At 36.8% G+C, this 17,113-nt stretch overlaps 1 protein-coding gene across 1 annotated transcript in view; it reads left to right on the forward strand.

Moving 5' to 3' along the window:
* The first annotated feature begins 11,489 nt into the window (after positions 1-11,489).
* The window catches only part of HSPA4 (heat shock protein family A (Hsp70) member 4), a 37,696-nt gene continuing 32,072 nt past the window's right edge, over positions 11,490-17,113 (forward strand). The window contains exon 1 of the mRNA XM_023503952.2: positions 11,490-11,854. Within this exon, the coding sequence (XP_023359720.1) occupies positions 11,748-11,854 (107 nt within the window). The 5' untranslated portion in view covers positions 11,490-11,747. The remainder of the gene's footprint in view (positions 11,855-17,113) is intronic.

Below are 17,113 nucleotides of genomic sequence, written 5' to 3' on the forward strand. Positions count from 1 at the left end.
AATTTTCATTTTAATAAACTGCCAGATTATAAGAGCTGTAGAAACAGCCCCATCTGTACTCTTTGGGGAGTCTTTTGATTCTTTCTCTTCTTTGGAATTCTAGCAAGAAAGGGAAAGGATTTCGCTTCCCTCCCAACTTTTCCCAGGAATGTTTTACAATAAAAGCACATGGGAACAGAGACCCATTCTTACTTTTGCAGTTCTAAGGAAGAGCTCCAAGTCCTCAGCTACCTCCTTTTGCTCTTGGAGCACACCTTGGCAACAAGCAGTATTGAGAAATGGATTTTTTCAGTCCTATTGGTTTCCTCGTGAGTTTAAGAGTTCCTTTGGATTTAGATGCTGGCTGCCCAAATGGAAATGAGAGTGATAAAAGTATATTTCTCTAAGGAGAAAAGGCAGCACCTCCAGAAACGGCTTGTGGCTAAAAACTAATGAAAGCTATCTTTGCTGACCAGGAGATCTAGATCTAAACTTAAGTCAAATAGAGCCCATGACCAGAACCAATGAGAATTGCTGTGTCATTCAAGCAAAGCCAATGTAACCTAGAATGAAGCCTCAACATGTGTCCAACTGTATAAGAGATTCCCCAGTTTAGGATATCTGGGATTTTTCCCTGATCACTCTCATCATGAGCCATATATGGTTTGCAGTAAATTATCATTTATTGAATTTCACAAGATATGTTTTGATCTTCCCGGAAGAAGGAAAGGATGTTCTGACTTTGGATGCTCCCAATCTATATGGAGTAGGTTGGATTCATTTCTATGGATTAAACATTCAACATCAACTTTTCAAGTTATTAGAATAATTATAACTTATTTTTATGTGGGGTTTTACAGTTTCCATATTAATTGTTTCACAACAGCCTCCTGAAGGACATGGTGAAAATATTATGATTCCCATTTATAAGAAATGCCAGTAGGGGAAGTGATACTGGTGGTAAGAAGCAGAACAAAATTTGATTCAGGTCTTATTATTCCAATTTCAGATTCTTTCTACTGCAAGACACTATCTTTGAAGGTTTAGGTCTTCCCTTATGATACACAAGGTAGTTGGTACCAACAGCCACCTTCGTTAATCCAGGTTACTGGGCCAAGGGAATCTCTAAATTTAAGGAAAAGGACTTGTTAGAAGCCAAGCAGAACATTCCAGATTTAACATTTCAGGACGATGTATGTAAGCAGAATGTTACCTACTCAGGATGAACATGGGGATTATCAAAATTTTATCTGGCAAAAAAAAAAAATCATTTTGCAAAGTTTTATTAAAAGTATATTTTCTTTTCTTTTTCCCTTTGAAAACATTTAATTTTTTAAAAAATATTTTTCAATAGAATCTTTTACATTTATATTACCTTCACATATCCTTTCCTTTCCCCCCCTCTAGAAAATCATTCCTGTCACAAAAAATAAAAAAAGAATAAAAAAAAGTAGAAAAAACAGTTACAAAATTAACACAGCAATTGAATCTGAGTACTTATTTATAATATGTTCCAAATTCATAGTCCCTCACCTTACAATAAAGGAAAGAAGCATACTTATTTTTATTGTCATATAAAATTCAGGATGTATGGATGTCATACTTACAAGTAGCATATTGAGGAAATAGTAGGCATACTGGCACAGGCTTAAAATTCCCCAACTCCTCCTCCTCCCTTCCTTGCACATACTATTTTTTCCACTGTAAGCTCTGCTATTATGACAAAGTTAAAGTGTTTACCTTTTTTAGCTCATTCTCTTTTCTGGGATGAGGATATCCTCTATGCCATATAAGGCAATGTGAATAGAGTATCAGTCAGAATTAGAGAATCCCAGCAACAGAAGGGAATTTAGAGGTTTTATAATCCATGTATAGGAGAAAGAACTGTTGACTTAGAGGTAGAAATATGGATTCATATTCCAGTTCTGCCTCTTATGTGACCTTGATTTTCTTAAATTTTCTAGATCTCAATTCTCTCACTTTTAAAATGACAGGCTTGTATTAGTTTACCACTAAGATGTCTTTTAGCTCTAACTATGGGATCCTACAAAGCCAGGCAGTACTGTAGGTGTCAACTAATGATTTCTTTGCTATGTTCCAGACTCTTTATCTCCGACTCTACAGCAGAGCCTAGTAAAGTGCTCAATAAATACTTATGAATTTGATCTAAACTTGATCTAAATTTAATTATTTTAACAGAGAAAAGAATTTAACAATGTCATGCCCCTATGATATCTAAAAAGCTTTTATTGAAGGCAAAAGTATTACATTTGTTCATGTCACCAACAAGCTGAATGTTTTAAGAACCATGTTGTAAATGGTTTAATCTACAACAGAATTCCTGGAAACATGATCCTTTAAACTTATCATAGTTCTGAACGCTGTTGATCTGATTCATTGATGCTCAAATATCCCAGAATAGCCTCATGAACCATATGTTTGATGATACAGAGAACTATTTAAAGCAGGACAACGGATTTGAAGCTGATGTTGGTTGCAGTTTATTTTTAGAAGGGAACATCTCAGTGAGGATGATGGGTTAGGTTGCTGAGTATTGTGCCAAAGAAAATCAGGAGTGTAAGGCCTATGCTGAGTAAACTGAGACAACTGTTTGCTATGTTCACTTTTGCTGTGTCAGTGACAGACTTCTTATTGTTAAATTCTACAGGAAAAGGAGATACTGCTCATTAGGACTGATGACATTATGCTGTATATGTCTGATGCTTATTATTCCTGAATAGATAGTCATATAATATATATATTATATATATGTCATATATATTCCCTATATATACATATATATATTATTTGCTTATTCTGTCATTCACTCAACAATCACTGGTATTTGTTTATTAAGGTACTGCTAGGTATAGAACACTGTGCTGTTCACTGGGGAAATAAAAACTATTAATGACAAAAACTTCTCTGTACAAATGCAGTGTTCTACATGGGAATTAAGGAGTCATTGTACCCAGCTCTGTCAAATTGAACCTCTATCATTCATTAATGGTGTAATACTCGGTAAGTTAGCTTCTTTGTTTATCAGCTTCCTAATGTATAAAATGAAGGGTTTGGATTTGATAATCTGTTTCCTTCCAGTTCTAAATCTGTGATCTTATGATATAAAATATGCACATAAATGAAATAATTATAAAATAACTATAAGTAATAACTGATCATAATGGAGAACCCCCTTATTTATATATGTTCAAGCAGAGATTGAATGACCATTTGTCAGATACATTATAGTAGGAATTCTTTTCAGATTTGGGTTGGATTAGTTGACTGCTTCAGATACTAACTGTGTGACCCTGGACAAATCACTTAATCCCATTTCCTTCAGTTTGCTCATTGTAAAATGAACTGGAGAAGGAAATATAAACCACTTAAAGATATTTGCCAAGAAAATACCAAATGGGGTCATGAAGAGTTGAATGCAACTGAAAAATGACAAAATAAAGATGACTACTGAGGTTCTTTCTAACTTAAATTTTGTGATTCATAAGAAAAATACAAAAATTATGTGGGGTCTGAGGGAATCTGTCCTCTTTGTTATAGCAACATATTATAAATAGTGATTTTTGTGACTGTGAAGTTCAGGAAGGTTAAGGGATTGACTCTGTACAGCTAGCACGAATCAAGGGGAAGTAGAAACAATATTTCTCATGAATTCAAGATCTGAACACTGTTTTGTCCTGTGCTTATAAAAAAACAAACAAAACAAAAAACAAAAACTACTCTGCCCCTGAAATCTTAAACCCATCCTTAAAAGCCCAGCTCTAATGATGTTTTGCCTGATGCCCTTATCACATGTACATATACATTCTTGGAACTAAAACTGACTTTTGAAGAGGCATAAGATAAAAAGAGAAAGAAGGATAAACAGAGGAAAATAGGATAACGAGAAATGAACAGTGATGATATAGTCCTATATATATATATCACTGTTCATTTCTCGTTATCCTATTTTTTTTTTTAATGGGATGAGTTAACCCACAGAATGGAATTATACAGCAGAATGGATTAGAAACCAGAATCCAATCTGTTATGTACAAGAGATATACTTGGGCCAAAAAGACATACAGATTTGAAATAAAGTTTTGAAGCAGATTCTATTAAACTTAAGCTGAAGTAAGGAGGGAAGGGGTAGCAATCATGATCTCAGACAAAAAAAAAAAAAAAGCAAAATTAAACCTAACTGAGAGAATCAGGAAAACTACAATTTATTAAAAGGTACCATAGACAATGAAGTAAGAATTTTACGGCAACTTTTTTTTGACAAAGGTCCTGCTTCTCAAATATATAGAGAATTAAGCCAAATTTACCAAAATAACCATTCCTCAATGGTCAAGGGATTTCAGAAGAAGAAAGCAAAGCTACATATAGTCATCTGAAAAAAAAAGTTCTAAAAATTAGAGAAATATAAACTAAACATCTTTGAAGTACCACTTCACACCTATAAGAAATGTCAAGTGCTGGAAAGAATATGGAAAAATAACTACATTAATAAATTGTTGGTGAGCTGGTTCATTTTGGAAAATAATCTGAAATTGTGCCCCAAAGACTATTAAAACTGTGTATACCCTTTGGTCCAGCAAAACCACTAATAGTTCTATAACTTAAAGAGATTGAAGGAAAAAAAAAAAGACTGACGTACAAAAATATTTACAGAAGCTCTTTTCGTGGTGGCAAAGAATTGGAAATTCAGGGGTTGTCCATTAATTGAGAAACAGCTGAACAATTTGTATGCGACTTGTATATATTGTATATAAATACATATAGAATAAATTGTATATGAATGAATATGATTGTGCTATAAGAAACGATGAGGAGGGTGGTTTCAGAAAAAAAAAAAAAAAAAAAAAAACCATGGAAAGACCTAAATAAACCTAAAAAAACCTAAATAAAGCACAGTTAAGCAAAAAGAACCAGGAGATCATTGTGCACAGTAACAGCAATGTTATAAACTGTGAAAAGACTTGGCTAATCAATACATAATAAATACAATAAATCAATACAGTAATCCAAAACAGTTCCAAAGGAGATTCATGTTGAAAAAAATGCTAACTCTAGAAAGAAAACCAATCAACTTTGAATGCAAACTGAAGTACAATTTTCTTGCTTTTTTTCTATGTATGTGTGATACAGTTAATATGGAAATATATTTCACACGATTATCACTTGCACAATTGGTATACTATTTGTCTTCTCACTAGGTGGGTAAGGAATGGGAGAGACAGAAAATCTGGAACTTAAAATTTAAAAAGAATGTTAATAATAAAATGAATAAACATTTCCTGTCATGGCTAGAATAGAGGCATAAAAGGCAGAGGAATAAAATGGAAAAGCCTTTCTTTTTAAAATTAATCTTTTCCTCAATCTTTCCTCAGTATTTTATTTTTCTAAATACATATAAAAAGTTTTCAACATTCATTTTTGTAAGACTTTGTGTTCTAACTTGTTTTTCCTTCTCCCCAAGAAAGCAAGCAATCTGATAGAGATTAAACAGGTGTAAGCCTTTAAAACATATTTCCATATTTGTCATGTTGTACAAGAAAAATATCAAACGAAAAGGGAAAATCCACAAAAAAAAGAAAAAACAAACAAAAGGAAAAATACTATGCTTTGATTCACATTTACTGTCCACAGTTATCTTTCTGGATGTGGATGACATTTTCCATCCCAAGTCTATTGGAATTTTCTTGTTATTCATCTTTTCTCAAGCAATCATATGAAAATTTTCTCAAAACTCATTCATCATGAAATTATTTTTTCCTAAAATTTCTCCCTAAAAATAATAGCTAAGATAATTTGCCCAAGAAAAAAGTTTTTTTCTCATCTTTGTCTTCTCCATAGTTTTTTTTTTTCCAAACTATTTCTATTAACTTTCTTTTCTTTCTTTTTTTTTTTTTTTTTTTTTTTTTCAAACACTGACAGCCTTAAGGGCCAAATCCTGAACATACTTTTTGGCTCTTAAAGTTATAGTAAAAGTAACCATAACCTCAGTAGGAAAGTCTTTTGAAATAAAGTTTAGGAGCAGCTTGGTAGTTTAGTGCAGGAGTCCTCAAACTTTTTAAATAGGGGGCCAGTTCACTGTTCCTCAGACTGTTGGAGGGCTGGACTATAGTAAAAACAAAAACTTTGTTTTGTGGGCCTTTAAATAAAGAAACTTCATAGCCCTGGGTGAGGGGGATAAACGCCCTCAGCTTCTGCATCTGGCCTGCGGGCTATAGTTTGAGGACCCCCGACTCAGTGGGTAGAGCATCAGTCCAGAAATCAGGAGGCCCTGAGTTCAAATCTGAACTCAAACATTTAACACTTCCTACCTGCGTGACCCTGGGCAATTCACTTAACCCTAATTGCCTCAGCAAAAAATAATAATATAATAAATTAAGAAAAAAATTTTTAAATGAAATAATTTATATAAGCATAAGATTGAGAAACTTTTTGAAAGAATGAGTTGAAGTGAATAGGAAAGGATGTAGTATAGAAAGATAGTAGTGCAGAAACATCTTTAGGTTTACATAGGTTGAGATCAATTTTGATGGTTTTCAAATAATGATTCTGTGACATTTTATGGACACTTTGGAAATCAGAATTTGACTTTTTTCTCTCAGGTTGTTAAGCTCTTCGAAAACATCATACAAATAAAGTAATGTATGAAGAGTAGGTTTTATTAAAAACATATGTAAGAATGTGAAGTGTGGTGGTCTTGAGTCAGGAAGATTTGAATTTAAGTCTTACCTATGATACCTGTTATGTGTCTCTGACTTGATAACTATCTAAGATCATAACATTGCAGAACAGTTGGAATTAGCAGCCTGCTACATAAATGAAATCATAAGTCTAGAAAAATAGATAAATATGACAAAATGCAAATTAAGAACTGAGGAGTTAGTAGCTCAGCCCTGATTAGAATCTAGTGGGATGTTATAGACTACCTTTTGGTGTGTATCACTCTATCCCCCTCCCTCTTTCCTTCCTTCAACCTCCCATGAATTGAATCACAGACCCTGCAAAATAATCTTACAGATTTAAGGCCTCACAATGTAATTGGAGTTGAGGACCATACTGAAGGTGTGAGTTAGTCTAGAGAGAAGAGGGAAAATAGAGGCACTATCAGCTTGTTCCTTTGCTCCTGCTTTTTTGTGCTTGAGTGAGTATTCCCTTCTCTCAGCTGTTAGGACAAGTTTGCAGTGTTCTATACAGCACTGAAAGATTATCATGGCTTCTGGAGCTTCTAGCTTTGCTTATGAAGCCTGGACACATTCCAGAGGTCCTCAAACTACGGCCCGTGGGCCAGATGTGGCACTAAGGACAATTATCCCCCTTACCCAGGGCTATGAAGTTTATTTAAAGGCCCACAAAATAAAGTTTTTGTTTTTACTATAGTCCGGCCCCAACAGTCTGAGGGACAGTGAACTGGCCCCCTATTTAAAAAGTTTGAGGACCCCTGCATATATTTTGGAAATGAGACCTTTATCATGACCCTTGGATATAAAAGTTTTTCCTGATTTTCTGCTTCCCTTCTAACATTGCCTGCATTGGCTGTGTTTGTACAAAAACTTTTACATTTAATATAATCAAAATGAACTATTTTGCACTTTATAATGTTCTCTAATCCTTCTTTGGCCATAAATTCCTAACTTCTCCACAGATCTAAGAAGTACTTTGTATAGTATACTATCGCTGCTGCTGCTACCAACTTTCCCTCTTATTGCTATAGTTAGAAATTTTATCAGTTCCAAACTATTGGGACAGAAAAGGGCAGAAAGGAAAGGGTGCCAGACAGGAGAAAGAAGCATGACTAGGGAATAGATATATCCTGTTGGACAGAAAAAGACTAGGCCAGAAAAAGCAGAGAGATTTTTCCAGATTACAACAGATAATCAGTTTTTTTTTTCCCCCAATTATGTTTTTCTACAAGGTCAATGATCCTTAGATTCTCTCTTCTGAAAATATCATTAAAAAAATTAAATATATTTATTTTAAAAATCATACTGTAATGCCAAAGAAACTGAGCAAGACAGATTAGAGACCAATTCAATAATTTATTCAATAGAGAGAAATACTGGGACCAATGCATCCATGTTGATCCCAGGGCTAGACGAGACTATCATCTCAAAGAGTCTAGCACCAAGTAACAGGGCAGCAAGCTTTTTATGGAATAACAAGAACAATGACATTACTGATATTCTAATGACATCTGAAATGGATAAACCTTTATCTTGTCAAACATTAAAGAATGTCTATAAAACCTTTATCTCAAACATTAAGAGGGGATGGTTATAACCTAAGGCAGAATTACCAAATAGGACAATTGGAGGAACTGGTCACCCCATTAAAAGGGAACTTTGGCATAACAATACTTATGTTACACACACTTTCAAATTTGCTCTTTTGATTTACCTCTAATAATTCTTGCATCTTTGAAAATTTTGAGTTTGGTTTCTTTCTTTTTTTCCCCCAGATTCACTGCCTTGCTGAATGTCTCTTCTAAGCAGGTGATTTTCCTTTTGAATTTTTTATTGAGTTCTAATTTCCTTCCTTCACTTTTCCTTAATAGTTCTAGTGGTCTTACACTTCTGATTTCTTTTCTGTGTTTCTACTTCTAATTATTTCAATATTTTTCTCTTCTGGAGTTTTTGTATTTTGGTGTTCTTTTACCCTGTAATATTTTCTCCTAATTGGTAATTTTTCTTTAACTACTCATTACTTCTATCTATTCTTTTTAGAGTAATAGAATTTTTAGTAGAGGTTTTTTGTAGGTTTTTTTTAAGCATAGTATAAATTTTTTTTAACAATTTTCTCCATATGTTTCTAGCTAGTCAGTGTGCTTCCAAGCTGTTTCTAGTTTTTACTACTACAAAGTGTTGCTATGATTATTTTGTCATATTTGGAACCTTAAATTCTATCTTTGACATCCTTAGAATTTATACCAAAGAGTGGGGTCTATGCTTTTTCTCTCTCTTCTCTGTATTATAGATCTCTCAATTACAACCTGCTCTCATTTGCTTACACACATTCTAGTCTCCTCAGTCCCTTTCTACAATCCCATCTATTTCCTTTCTACAGTCCCATCTTAAGTTCTCTTGTCTAGCCAAATTTTTTATAACTTTAATTTTTTTTCCTCAATCACATATAAACATTTTTAATATTTGTGATTTTTTTTTTAAATTTGAGTCCTAATTTTTCTTCTTCCCTCTCTCCTTCTTGAGAAGGCAAGCAATTTGATATAGATTACACATGTGCAGTCATTCTTGGCTAAATTTCTTGAAAAAGTTGTCAGGTATTGCCACTTCCTAATTAATCTCTTTGTAACCTGTTAAAAAAAAAAATCTCATTTGGTGGGGAGATGGGGAACTAGGGAAATAGCATGTCAGGTTACTCTTAGACGTTGTTCTTGTGTCAGTTGGTTTCACTGAAATATTTTCCTTTATTATGATGTTCCTGGAAATGACTAGTGTAAAAATCAAAAGACATCCAGAAAGAAGGAGGGAATGAGATCACAGGAAAATTACTTCTTCTCTTTCACCAGAGAAGGTGATAATGCTTGAAAGTTATGAGAAATGGAGGCAAGTTGACAAAACATAAAACTCTTCTCAGTGAACCAAGGCTGGATAATTAGTTATAGAGTTGAATGAAGTGAATGTGAAGTTGAATGAATGAAAAATGAAGTGAATGGGGATTAAAAATTAAGAGAAGGAAGAAGGCTGGATAATTAGTTATAGAGTTGAATGAAGTGAATGTGAAGTTGAATGAATGAAAAATGAAGTGAATGGGGATTAAAAATTAAGAGAAGGAAGAAGGCTGGATAATCAGTTATAGAGTTGAATGAAGTGAATGTGAAGTTGAATGAATGAAAAATGAAGTGAATGGGGATTAAAAATTAAGAGAAGGAAGAAGGCTGGATAATTAGTTATAGAGTTGAATGAAGTGAATGTGAAGTTGAATGAATGAAAAATGAAGTGAATGGGGATTAAAAATTAAGAGAAGGAAGAAGGCTGGATAATCAGTTATAGAGTTGAATGAAGTGAATGTGAAGTTGAATGAATGAAAAATGAAGTGAATGGGGATTAAAAATTAAGAGAAGGAAGAAGGCTGAATAATTAGTTATAGAGTTGAATGAAGTGAATGTGAAGTTGAATGAATGAAAAATGAAGTGAATGGGGATTAAAAATTAAGAGAAGGAAGAAGGCTGGATAATTAGTTATAGAGTTGAATGAAGTGAATGTGAAGTTGAATGAATGAAAAATGAAGTGAATGGGGATTAAAAATTAAGAGAAGGAAGAAAAAGCTTGAAATGAATTGAGAAGCTGATAAGGCTGTTTCATTCTCATAGGATTTCCTCATCTATAGAATTGGAATAACCTACAACCAGTAGCAAGGATTTTTGAACTCGGGTCTTCCTAGCTCCAAACCCAGTGCTCTATTCACTATCAAGAAGACCTAAGTTTAAATCCAGCCTCACAGATACCTGCTAGCTGTGTGACCTTGAATAAGTCACTTTACCTGGTTTGCCTTAATTCACCGGAGAAGGAAATGACAAAGCATTCCAGTATCTGCCAAGAAAATGCAGACAATATTGGCATGATACGGTCCATCAGTAAGGAATCCCACACAACTGAAAGAATGCACCAAAAAACAGGTTTGTGCTAAGGACAGGGCAACTGTTAAGGCTAGCATGATCCACATCTTTCTGCCGGGGAGATGTAGTCATCCGCTAGGTCTCCGGAGGAGGAGTTAACGTAAGGAAACGGATAAAATACGTGCTAAGTGCTTCAGATCCTGCCACACACACTTAACAGCCCTTATAAGTCTTTGCAACCTCTCTCAGCCTGCGTGCTCAACCGCAGAATGGAGATAGGGATAGTCCCTACTTCCCGGCACAAACTGTTTTGAAGATAGAACGAGGTATCTCCAAACCACAAGTCCCTATCTACAGGTTAATTAGTTCTGTTTTGTGCAACGTTTATACTTCGCAAACTGGAAGGTCATCCGCTCCAGCGGGAATTTAAAGGTCTGAGAGGCTAGGGGACTTGCCCCAGGGCGCCAGATGTTATCAGCTTCAGATCTCGCGCTCTTTCGCCGAGCGTAATTTACGTGGGGTGGGCGGAGGGGATGAAGGCGGCGTGTTAAACTATGTGAACACGCCCACGAGTTAGTTTTTCTTTGGCGTTTCCTCATTCATTGTTCCGGTTAATTGCAGAAAAGGACGACACCCTGGGCGGCGCAGGCGCGCTGAAACAAAATGAAACCCCATTTTTTTTTTTCCATGCCTTTCCTTCCCTTCCCTCGCTCCAGACCAATGTGTGACGTAGATCGCGTAAGAGGAGGAGCCTCGGAAAGAGGAGGGGAGAGAAGTCGGGAAACGTCGCGAGAACCGCTTTTTTCTCCCTTCTCCCTGACCCCGCCCTCCTCCAGAAGCGACGAGATCCTTCGAGAGCTTCTTCCCCCCCCCCTTCCTGCCCCCGCCCCCGCCCCTGCCCCCGCCCCCGCAGCCCTCTCGGCCGCCTGTGTCCCGGCAGCCGAGCCGGCTCGGAGCTCGTGCGCCCTCCTACTTCGCGTCCTCCGTCCCTTCCGTCTTTCTCGCTCTCGCTCTTTCTCTCTCCGTCTGTCCGTACGTCAGCTCTCAGGCCCGGCGGCGGGTGGCGCGCGCTAGTGGGGAGCCACGCGGGGCCTCGTGCGTGCGCCCCTCTCTGCCTCCGGCTCCTCCCCCGCCCCCGGTACTGTTCGGGGCCGCCGGGCTCGCGTCCCAGGTCGGAGCCATGTCGGTGATAGGCATAGACCTGGGCTTCCAAAGCTGCTACGTTGCCGTGGCCCGGGCCGGCGGCATAGAGACCATCGCCAATGAATACAGCGACCGCTGCACCCCGTGAGTGAGGGCGAGGGTGGCGGGAGCCGGTGAGCGGGTCGGGGTCGTGGCCCCGCGCCTCGTGGGCTCGGACCGGGCGCGGGACGGAGTGGCTGATAGACCTCTGAGGCTTTGCGGACAACTTGATAGATACTACCCATTGCACAGATGAGGAAACGGAGGCTCAAACAGGCGAAAGTTCGGGATTCTTCCTACTACCCTTTCCCCTCCCCCCCACGCCACGAGGACGGAGGCCGAGGGAGGCCAAGGGATTTGGGGGTTGGCCTACTAGGAGGTTTTTGTGTGTGTGTGTGTGTGTCCGTCCTGAGGTTGAATGTGTTAAAATAACATTTATTAAGCGCCCATCCCGTACTAAGTACCGAGCTCCCAAGGAAGAGAATCCCAGGACCTAGGGAGAGCAGGTTCGGCTGCAAAGTAGAGTCTCAGGATTGCTCGTGTGGGAGGGGAGAGGGCTTTTGAGGAGCGATGGTCTGAGGGAAGTGGAGTGGCGCCACTTTAAAAGCCACTGGGTTTAACTACAGTGGGAAGAGTCATTGGATTGGGTGGGGCTGTAGGTAAGGAGACCGTTTCACCTTGGAGGTGACGGATGGACACCCGGAGGTCTTAGTACCGCCTATTAAGAACTGAAAGGGACTTTAACATTCACCCAAGTCGAACTTATTTTATAAATGAGCATTTCGCCCCAGAGAGTTTGAAAGTGATTTGCCCTAGGTCAAACTGGTTGGAGCTGATAAAGCTTGGGTTTGAACCTGAATCCTCCTGACTCCCGACACTGTCTCTGATAATCAGAAGGAATTGATAATTACTTTTTTCAGTCCCCACTTTTAACCTTTCTGCAGGGTTAGAGCAGACCACTTGATTTGTTGAGTTTTCCTACCGAATTAGAACATAATCAAGTATATTTCCCCCACTTTTTTTTCTTTACTTAATCCCCCCTCCTTTTTCCCTTTGATAAAAAGAATACTGTAACAAACATGTTTAGTCATGCAAAACATATATCTGCATTGGCTATGTCCAAAAAAGTTTGTCTACATCCTGAATCTCATTTCTCTTTCCGGAGGTGTTTTATCAAGTTTGTCATGGATTCTCCCGACTTATTTCCCCCAGTGTTAAAAAGAGTGTTACTTCGCTTTTATTAATAGCTTTATTAGAATACTCCAAGTTTTGAAGTAAATTATGGAAGCCTGGTCCTAATGAATTTTAACAAGAGCAGCTGCTCATGTTGTATTAAAGAATGCTACCTTTCACGTCATAAGATTTTACAACTTGGAAATTATTTCAACTTTGAGATCTAATTCAGGCCTCATTTGACAGCCGAGGAAAATGAGGTACTGAGAAAGCAGCGAGACTTGCCCTGGGACATAAGGTGAGACAGTAGCATGACTGGATTTCCAATCTGGAATCACCCTCTCTCCCTTCCTCAATTCACTGTATCTCATACCTATTCTAGGGTCATAGCATAGCATCTAATGCTGGAAGCAACATTAGAAATTATCTAGCATTATCCTTTTTTGCATTGTGGACCCTTTTGTAGTCTGGTGAAACCTGTGAACTTCTTAGAACAGTGTTTTAAAATGCATAAAATACAGGCGTATAAAGAAAACCAATTAAGTTAAAATATAGTTATCAAAATATTTATTAAAGTAAATTGTTTAAAACCCTTGTTCTAATCCAACTTCAATTTACAAATGAATAAACTGAGGCCTAGGAGGTTGTAACTTGTCCAAGGTCACAAAAGCAACCCAGCAGAGGCAGGCAGATTCTTTCCACTGTAGCATGAACCTTTCCTTGTACTTTCTGAGTATCTGAAATACCATTACCTCTGCAATATAGATGGAAGTGCACAGAATAGATGCATTGCAGGGTGACTAGCAACTGCTACTTATTTTTCCTGTGATTTCCAGTAATAAAATTGAAGGAGTTTTCTTGTGTTGCGGGAGGGGAGATTGGAGATGTATTAATGCACAGCATTCTGCTGTGGTGCCAACTCTTTAGATACCCAATTCCTAGGCTATTGTAAAAATTAAACAAGATAATGTATGTAAGATATTTTGTAAGCTACAAAGTATTATATAAATCAGTTATTATCACTTGCCTTTAAGTTTATGTGATGTGTTATATCTTGAAAGATGAAGTGGCATATCCTCTCACTTCAAACACTTCCCCTTTTAGTTTGAAAGTTTAGGAGATGTAAACTGAATAGATCACAAATAAACCATCTATCAATCAGTCAGTAAACATTAAGCGACTACCATGTGCCAGGCATTGTACTAAGAACTGGGGATACAAAAAGAGGCAAAAGACAGTCTCTGATATCAAAGAGTTTACAATCTAATGGGGGACACAACATATAAATATATACGAAGCAAGCTATATAGAGAGGATAAGTAGGAAGTAATTAAAAGAAAGTACTAGAATTAAGAGATTGGTGGAGGCTACTTGTAGAACATGGGGTTTTATTTGGGGGGTTAAAGGAAATTAGGGAGTTAGAGCTCCAGGGGGAGAATGTTCAAGTCATAGGCAAAAACCAGAAAGAGCCCAAGGCCAAGAGATGGAATGGAACAGCCCCGTGACCAGTGTTACTGTCAGAGTAAGTGGCAGGGCATAAGATGTAAGAATACTGGAAAGGTAGGAGGCCTAGACAAAGGAGTTTTGAATACTAAGATAGCATTTTGTATTTGCTCTTATAGATAAGGTGTCATTGAAGTTTGAGTGTAGAGAGATGACATGATAGGACCTGCACCATAGGAAAAATCACTTTAGTGGCTGGAATGAGGGATAGTTTGGAGTGGGAACAAAGTTGAGAAATCAGATCCAGCTGCAATCTATTGCAGTAATCCAAGTGTGAGTTGAAGAAGGCAGGCACTGGAGTTCTGGCAGTATCAAAGACAGGGCATATTTTGAGAATTGTTTCAAAGATGAAGTGAACAGGCTTTAGCAGTGGCTTGAAAATGAGAGATGAAAGATATTGAGAATGAAGCAACTATCAAATGTGGAAAATTTTAAACACAATTGAAAGATGAAAAAGAAAATATGAATTGTTTGGGAGGCTTTGAATGAAACAATTTGGGGTGCATAGTAGTGCTATTTTTTAATATAGTTCTGAACGTTTTCTTGCTGTTAGGAAAAATTAGGTGTTTTTTGTTTTTGTTTTTTGCTGAGGCAATTGGGGTTAATTGACTTGCTCAGGGTCACACAGCTAAGAAGTGTCTGAAATCAGATTTGAACTCGGGCCCTCATGACTTCAGGGCTGGTGCTCTAATTCACTGCGCCACCTAGCTGCCCCAGGAAAAAAAATAGTTTTAAAAAAAGGGCAAAGAACTACTAGTGGCAGCAGTCACATACTACTTACTTACAGCATATTCCTAAATTAGGAAAGTGAGAAATGGCCTATAGATTGTTAAAGACTGATGCCACTTAATATCTGGATTTGCAGTTCTCAATAAAATCGTATAATTGGGGTTTCAGTGACAAGTACACCTTGACTGGAAAAGGTTTGGCAGGAGCAGTTACTGGAGGTCTCTATGTTTTGGAGAAAATTTTTGTTTGAAATTTACAACAAAATTAGAGAAACTTAGGTAAAATAGAAAGTGTAACTATATTTTTAAAATAAACTTACACCCTAATTCTTAGAGCAAATAGTTGGTTGCTATTCCAGGTTACCAAATTTAAAACAAATGGCTCCTACTTTTAAAATTGTCCAGAAAGAAAAAGAAGGTTCTTCCATCAAATCAGTTAAGTATTGTCTGGATTATGAATTGAAGAGATAACATGGACAGATAATTCCTAAACTTAACTTTCTACTTTAGAATGGTGCAATATTGTAATTTAATAGTATTTTTAAAAATATCAGGACAAACATCTTTTTGTGTATATAAGCAAAGTTAATCCTCCAGATCATTCAGCCATACAGTTGAGCACACCTTGGTTTTTTGCTTTTGCCAGAAGCGCATCTGGAAGGAAAGGGTGCAATGTCCCAAGGCAGTGGAGAAATAAATTTAAAGACAAGTGGTAATAACTGATTTATATAATACTTTGTAGCTTACAAAATATCTTACATACATTATCTTGTTTAATTTTTACAATAGCCTAGAAATTGGGTATCATAGTCATGAGCTGAATAACTAGTGCATAGACATTAAGTGACTTGCTTATGGTCACACAATTAGTAAATATCAGTGACAGTATTCAGATTGGTTTTTCTGATGGTTTCCAAATCCATCAATCTGTCTGCTATGTCACGCTGCCTCAATAAAATAAAAATTAAACTAATAAGTGAAAAGGAACCCTAGGGAAATAGCAACAAATCTACCAGCTGAGGGTTCTCTAGGCAAAATAGTTTTTTGTTCTTGACTTGATATACACAGAATTGCACTAAAGAAGCTGGACTGGGAAAGACTGAATCATCATTCATTTCCTTAACTTTTAAACTAGGGTTATCTAGGCTACAGGACCATTAATATACCTTTAGTACTTTGGGAAGGCTATGAAGTAGGGCTTTGACAGCTCCCTGATTTTCCTTGGAATTAACAGAACTTAAATTTTGAAAGAAAACTTAAAAGAATTGGAAAAAGTACTTTGCTGGTAAACAGTCACTTAAACATAAATCTTGTCATAATTATTTATAAATGACCAAATCCCAAAATTCAAAATCCAAAGTTGAAACTTTTTGTTAATGTGGAACAGGTACAATTGTATCAAGAGGATATAGACCCTATATCATACAAATGACTCTTTTAAGTAATTCATCTTTTGGTTGGGGTTAGTAAATGATTTGGACTGTGGCATAATTTTGATGATCTAAGAATGTTGCTTGCATTTATGCCCACTAGTTCTTCAGAAAGAATATTTTTAACAAGGAAATGCTTCATTGGATTGGATATTCCCACTGGTGTATATATATCATCTTTCATTGCTTTAGAATAGTTTGATAGATTGCTATGGTCAAAAATAAAAATTATTATTTGGTGTCCAAACTTAGGATGGTAACCTTCTAAGTCTAGTTAAGACTTTAACAAATTAAAATATTTCCAACTTGTTACTGGATTTGATTGGATCATTGCCATGGTACTACAGTATTTTAATGGAGGGGTAGTAGTATGATATAATGGAAAGAATACTGGATTTGGAGCCAAGGATCTGGGTTTGAATCCCAACTCTCCTACTTCTCCCATGTGATTTCTTCAAAGTACTCTAAAGATTTAGAGCTGGAAGTTACCTCGGAGATAGTTTCTCTCTTTTTTTTTTTTTAAGTGGGGA

Source organism: Sarcophilus harrisii, chromosome 2 (assembly GCF_902635505.1).
Source record: "Sarcophilus harrisii chromosome 2, mSarHar1.11, whole genome shotgun sequence".
Classification (NCBI taxonomy): domain Eukaryota; kingdom Metazoa; phylum Chordata; class Mammalia; order Dasyuromorphia; family Dasyuridae; genus Sarcophilus; species Sarcophilus harrisii.